Raw genomic sequence first — 7,544 nt, forward strand, 5'->3', positions numbered from 1 at the left:
TCTGAAAATCAGGCCATTTCATAGTTTCTCAGAGTGGGCACCCAAACTCACTTGGGTCTAAAAATCTTGATTGAAGTTCTGAAGGGTTTGCTTCTATTCCCTCTGAAGTCAATGGAATTTCTGATAGATCAAATTATATATTAGGAAAGGGTGTGTGCTGTCATAATGGAATGTACTATGTTTTTCCTCACAGAGTGAAATGGATGAGAACCAGATTCAAATGGCTGGAGATGATGTGGATTTACCAGAAGACCTTCAGAAAATGGTGGCAGAAGATCAAGTAGAAGAAGAAGACAAGGAGTCCATCCTTGGACAGTTACAGAACATTCAAAATATGGATATAGACACTATTAAAGAAAAAGCTCAAGCCACGTTCACTGAAATAAAGCAAGCAGCTGAACAGAAATGTTGTGTCATGTAAAAGAGAAACTAGGGTTTAAGAGGTTTTGTGAACCATATTAATTTAATACTCTATCATTGGAGCTGCTACATGGTACAAGTACAATTGATGGACTGCCATATAGTTCCAAAGCAGTATATGTACATATGAGAGAGAGAGACTTGTAAATTTAAATCAGTGTAAGTGATGTACCTGTTTAAATAGCACTAATATAGAGCCTGTCAGCATTTTTCAAGCAACGTTTTCCAGGGAAACATTTTCAAAAATAACATTTTTCATGAAAAAAGTCACATTATTTTTTTGCAAATATGCTGCCTTTTCCCCCAAAAAATGTATGGTAAACATTAAAAAGCTTATTAGAATGTTGTTAATGTTTAACCAGAAATTGGATCTTTCGTAAATGAAGAATTTATATAACCACTTTATTTTTGTTTTTGTGTTTGAAATTGACCCACTTTTCATTTACTTTTTTTTCCTGAAAATAATAAAATCAATGTTGAAACTAGGGATGAGAATGGTGAACCGGTAAGCATCACCCTTACCCGGTGTTTACCGGTTATGGTTAACCAATGGGTTGAAGCAGCCCCCGTGGCCAGGCATACCAGAGCAGTCCCCACCTATGGCAAAGAAGCCACTCTCTCCCCACACCTATTTAACTGATTAAACATTATGATTAACCAGTTATAAACAAAACTGATTAACTGAGATTTTACATCCCTAGTTGAAACTTCGGTACATTTTGCAAAACTAGATTTTTCTTTTTTGACAAGATCTACTCTAAACATTGAAGAATCTTGACATTTATAACACCACATCTCAGGACAAATGCTCTATAGATTTAGAACTTGCCAGAGATGCTGCACACTCACGCAGTTTTGAATGAATATAGTGATTTTTGTGATAAGTCAAATATAGGTGGAGCCAAGAATAAATAATTAAAAGTTCTCCAAATTACTTAAATTGTTCCTAAATCCTGAACACCACAACCCACTATTACACTAATGGAAGCCCTCGTGGACTACCATGTGTGCCAAATGGTGTGGGTTTCTGATGCTGACAAATGACCAGCATAAACTAAACTGAGACCACCAAATTCATTTAATTGAATACTTATTCTCTGTGTGAAAGATACCACCACAGTGCAAGATACAGTATTTTAATGATCAGATCCTGGATCTCCAGAAGTGACACACAAGAATTTTTAACTCATGCTGTCTCCTTATATACTCCTGCAATCACCTTTGTTGTGCATCTAATACTGTATACATATGTGATGTGTTAGCAATGAAGCTGATTGAAGTCTGGGAATTGCACATCTTGAATAATAGCTTTATTTTTTTTCTGCTGCTGTTTTCTCTCTATATATATTTCTCATGCTTTTCTGTAACTCTGAGTTACAGTTATTAGCCACAATAGAATATATTTTATGTCTCATGAAATGTGCTATTTTATAAGCCTCAGAACAAAGAAATAGTGAGACCAGGAAAGAAGCCCCAGTGCAATTGTATGACACTTGAGTATTTCTGACCTGCAGTTTGAAAGATATGTATAAGCGGGCTAAATCCTGACTTCCTTACTAAAGGTAAGATTCTGATCAGCTATACCAGTGTCAATTCTGAAGAATTCCATTGGCTTGTTTCTTATTTACACTACTGTGACAGCAGAATCGGGCCCATAGGTTTTAGTCTTGAATCAAGCAAACCTTTCATCAATGTCAACCAGAGATTTGCCTGAGGAAATGCTAAGAGCCTGAATTTTCCTTTTACATACCCTGGTATAAAATGGGAGTGACCATAGTAAATTTGCTCCCACAAGAATTTTGGGATTTTGTCCTGTAATCAAGTGAACACTAGGCTATTGTACATTATAATTTGATTGAGAGAGCCTTTTTCATCTCAGAAGTTCTCTCACATGCAACAACCAGCTTCTGGCTGAGACAAGCTGGGCACAGCCCCTCCTGGCTTAGTAACAGGGAGGCATAATTTGGGATCATTTGCTAATGGCTGGTTGTGGACTACAAGGTTAGCCCTCTCAGCGTCTGGTAGACATAAAGCATTTTTTTTCTGAAAGAGCCTATAATAAGGGACATGAATTAGGGACTTTGAGATTACTCTTGTTGTGAACTAGTACAAAGTACAGTCTTGTGGTTATGGCAATGGACTGGAAATTGAGATCAGATTCGGGGCCTGGTTCTGTCACAGACTTCTGGCCTTAGGCAAACCATATATTCTTTCTGTGCTGGAGTTCTCCAGCGGGATAATAAAACTTTTCTGGAGCTTTAGAGTAAGAGTACACTTGTTGATACTCAATATGGCAGTAACATGGCTGTAAGCATTTGGAAAGATAGACCAGGAGTGAAATTGACAAATATTCTACAATGTGTGTACTTGGATTAATGCTCTTTGAGGAATTGCTCTCTCTCTCCCCTCCCCGCTCCAAGATTAATTTAGGATGAACAAATGCATTAAAATATGGCCATTTTTTCATTGTGAACACACAGATTGATCTCACTTATTTTCCTTGAAATGGCAAAAGACAGCTCTACAGTGGATTTTAGATATGACGCGCATTTAAGTGTTCAACAGCCCTGCCCCCAGTCCTTCCATATTAATTACTTCTTCTCAACATCTTCCACCTTTAATATTGGACTAATGGGTGGGAGGTTTTGAGTTAAAACTGGCCACTGTGGAATTAGAGAGTGAAGGAGCTTTGTTGAGAAGGTGCAAAGGAATTCCTATTTGATTCTCTTCAGAAATAAAGTGGTATTGCTTTGAAATGGGACCTTCAGAGGATGAGTATAGTGTGGAAATAGCTGGGCATTCTCAAGATGCGTTTACACTGCACTCATATTGCATATCTTATTTCAAAATAACTTTTATTTTGTAATTTGGTGCTGTCTACACAGCGCCAAATTTTGAAATACCCACTATTCCGAAATGTCCCTTACTCCTCGTAGAATGAGGTTTACAGGCACATCTGAATAGCAAGTCTGTTACATTTCAAAATAATGGGCTTGCTGTGAAGATGCAGGATAGCTATTTTGGAATACTCCGGTATTCCAAAATAGCGTTGCAGTGTAGACATAGCCTCAGAGTCCAGTGGTGGAAAAAGGGAAACACCTGCCTCTCTATTATTGAACATTTAAAAGGAGTCCGTCGACTTAAGGTCTGGTACACACATTTATTTTCCTATGTTACTAATTACACTGTGGGTACCAAATGTGAAGGAGCTTTTAAAATCTAGTATTCCTCTCTTTGCTGATGCTCTCTTTAGCTGTTGCATGTCTTGGCTTGGACAATGAATATCAAAGAAGCAAGTTTCACTTTCAGGATTTGGTGCTGCAATGACTGGATTGCAATGTTTTTCTTGATTTAAACACAATGGGTTGGGGTGGGGTTTTTGGGCAGTTAAAAGCATTGAAGAGACATTTATATTGATTCTAAGCATTAATTTTATAAAGTTTTCCTTTCACAAAATGTACATTTTGCTCAATTTAAGAGAGCAGCCATCCCTTTGGAATACGAAGTTATTCCCTCTTTATTCCAACCCACTACTTGAATAGATGTAATAAAAATGTATTTCACTAGTTTTATGAACACAGTGCACAACATTTTGTTGACTCAGAAAACATTCATGTGCATGGTTGCTGACACTTTACTTATTCCTTGTATGTAAGAAAGAAAAACCAACACCTTGATGGGGTTGATCTTGCACCATTCAGGTCAATGGGAGTTTTCCATTCATGTAAGTGGGAGTAGGATCAATTCCTACGGATGGGTTGATTAAATGTAATAAATTCTCCATTCACTCCGACCCTCCATCTTGTTAGCAGCATCAAGGCTTTGACTTAGGTGTTACATCAGTGCCTGCATTTAGCCTGCAAGGTTTCCAATATGGTGCTCAAGCAGTACCTTAGACAGGTAGAATAGTGATAGAGATGTAGCTGTGTTAGTCTGGTGTAGCTGAAACAAAATACAGGACTATGTAGCACTTTAAAGACTAACAAGATGGTTTATTAGATGATGAGCTTTTGTGGGCCAGACCCACTTCCTCAGATCAAATAATGGAAGAAAATAGTCACAACCATATATACCAAAGGATACAATTTTAAAAAAAATGAACACACATGAAAAGGACAAATCACATTACAGAACAGAAGGGGGATGTGGGGGGGGGGGGGGGAAGGAAGGTGAATGCCAGTGAGTTAATGATATTAGAGGTGGGGAAGGGGAAATGTCTGTGAGTTAATAGTATCAGAGGTGATAATTGGGGAAGCTATCTTTGTAATGGGTAAGATAGCTGGGGTCTTTGTTAAGTCCCGTGCGAAGAGTGTCGAATTTTAGCATGAATGCCAGTTCAGAGGATTCCCTTTCAAGTGCAGATTTGAATGTCTTCTGAAGTAGGATGCAGGTTAGCAGGTCATTCAGACAGTGTCCTTTCTGGTTGAAATGACAAGCAACTGTTTTTTCTTTGTGATCCTGTCTAATGTCTGTTTTGTGGGCATTGATTCTTTGGCGAAGTGTCTGAGACGTTTGTCCAATGTACATAGCAGACGGACACTTTTGGCACATGATAGCATAGATTATATTTCTGGAGGCGCAGGAATATGTATTCTTGATCTTATAACTCACTTGGTTAGGCCCAATAATGGTGTCAGCAGAGTGAATATGTGGACAAAGCTGGCAGCGGGGTTTGTTGCAAGGGAAAGTACCAGGGTTGGTATTAGTGTGGTATGTCCTGTGGTTGTTGGTAAGAATCATATTGAGGTTAGGTGGTTGTCTGTCTATAGGAGACTATGGGTCTGTCTCCCAGAGCTTCTTGGAGTTTAGTGTCCTGTTCCAGTATAGGCTGTAATCTATTGATAATGTGTTGGACAGGTATAAGTTGGGAGCTGTAGGTGATGACAAGTGGTGTTCTATTGTTGGTTTTCTTGGGTCTGTCTTGTAGTAGATGGTTTCTAGGTATTCGTTTGGCTCTTTCAATTTGCTTTTTTATTTCTCCAGGTGGGTAGCTGAGGTTTATAAATGCTTGGTAGAGATCCTGAAGTTTCTGGTCTCTGTCTGTGGGATTAGAGCAGATGCGGTTGTATCGAAGGGCTTGGCTATAGATGATGGATCGTATGGTGTGTGCTGGATGGGAATTTCATCATAGGAAAAAATACACTGGATAAGTTAATCCAAAACTTTTACAAGTTTATCATGTCATCAAGGGCTACTGTACTTCTGTCCCCTATCCACAGTGTAACTCCAGTTGTACAAAAGGATTGAGAGCACTATATGGCTTTAAATGTTCATTATATATAATATCAAGAGGAATTTTTGTATTCATTTGGGGGACCATATTCAAATAGTATATATTTGTGTATCTTTTATTTCCTACCACAACCATGTCTTGCCATTTCAAACTGGTGAGCTTTTTCTGTGTAATGGGGAAAATCTTTACTAAAAATGTGTTGTTTATTTCTTGGTACTTGCTTTGGGAAATATGCTTATATATTAGTTAAGGTTATTTAGAGATTTCAGCAAAAAATCTAGCAATACTTATGTATGTAACACATCAGTCCTGGCTGCTGAGTAGTTAGAAAACATTGGCATGTCAGGGATGGTGATGGGTGCCTGAAGGGGGTTGATTATACATCTAATTATTTTTAATTCCTTACAAGTGGCCTAGTCCATTTAATGCCAAAATTGTGCAATATTTGTGTGTGAAATGCAGGGTGTTTGAACACTGGGGCGTAAGTGTGTGGGTGTTTATTAGGGTGTGACTAAAAAATACACAACAGGTGGTGCCAAATCAAACTATTTCCACCAAATTAGCTCTGTCTGTAATGCCTAGGTTTGGCCCTTGCAATGCCTAGGTTGACAGACATGTGAATATGGATCTCTTATGTTTACTATGTGATATTAAGGGGTGGGGGAAAATGGACTTGTACCTTTTTTTTAAAAGCCTGATTCTCCCGCCCCCTCCCCCCCCCCAAAAAAAATCTATTGATTTTACAAGTAATCAAAGTCCATTCGTATTTGGCTTGGAAGACTACATGAAGGGTGTGAACGCTGATTGTCCCCTAATTCTCACCATGTTCTTTGCTGCACTTCTACAAGTAGTCTTGCTGAAGTCAATGGACTACTCATGGCAGTAATGTTGAGCACATGCATGTATGTGAGCAGAATCAGGGTCCGAATGAAGGCTTAAGTGATTTTTTTCTTGAGACTCCTGTTTTTTGGCCAGGAAGGTTTTTTTTTTCTTTCTATCTTGCAAAAACCTGGCAGCCTACAATTTCGCTTTTATTTTCTTTGCCACATTGACAATGTATTCACAGCTCTTGGCCAACATACTCTCGAGTGTTGCATCAAGCCATTTAGTTTTAATTCAGAATCACCTTAATAAAAAAGAAGTTCCACTTGTTGTGATCATTGGCTCAAGATATTAGTGATAAGAAAGTTACATGGATCTACAGATCTAACTTCACCATTATCCAGTTCTGTGTGTTGTTGGTTTTTTTTCTTAATGCACTGTGATGCAATTGGAGCGGCTCTGTATGAACTTGTGAACACTATATGTGTAGCCCTGGTTATTGCAGATTACCTAAAAACAGCACCGCAAACAAATCTGAAGCTTCCGACCTTTGAATTAAAATGTGACAGGAACATCTTGAAAAGCTCATTGAAAGCATCTGGTAGTTTCAAGTGGCTAATTAAATTCACCAGTACATACAGGATCAGCATTTTCACCGTTTAAAGGGTCAAAGGAGAAAGTAATCACTTGCGTGGTGATGCTGAATGTAATGAGATTCCATGCAAATTAAGGATTGAATGAAGCCAATAGATTTTAAGTGTAATTATAGAAGTCACTGATGGAAAAAACTGTGCACTCTGCCCTCATTACTAAAAAGTAATGTCTTTTATAATATATGGCTGAGCTGTGCAACCTTCATATTTGCCAAGATATGGGGGGAGCAGTTATATAACAACTTCAAAGCAAATGAGTGTTGTCAGAAACCTGGGCTGATATTAACAAGAGTGGAGTGAACTAAAATGCCTTTTGAAAGTGATCGGATAATTTTGTGCATCATTTCTAAAGACAAGCCTGGACTTAAAACAAACACACAAGTTTTGAAACTTGAATGACTAATATTCAGTACTGT

General features: G+C 38.2%; 1 protein-coding gene across 1 annotated transcript in view; it reads left to right on the forward strand.

Moving 5' to 3' along the window:
• CPLX4 (complexin 4) overlaps nucleotides 1–3,978 on the forward strand; it is a 41,403-nt gene extending 37,425 nt beyond the window's left edge. The window contains exon 3 of the mRNA XM_006116528.5: nucleotides 194–3,978. Within this exon, the coding sequence (XP_006116590.1) occupies nucleotides 194–421 (228 nt within the window). The 3' untranslated portion in view covers nucleotides 422–3,978. The remainder of the gene's footprint in view (nucleotides 1–193) is intronic.
• Nucleotides 3,979–7,544: the final 3,566 nt, after the last annotated feature.

The sequence above is a fragment of the Pelodiscus sinensis genome, chromosome 6, assembly GCF_052426305.1.
Source record: "Pelodiscus sinensis isolate ZL-2025 chromosome 6, ASM5242630v1, whole genome shotgun sequence".
NCBI lineage: Eukaryota > Metazoa > Chordata > Testudines > Trionychidae > Pelodiscus > Pelodiscus sinensis.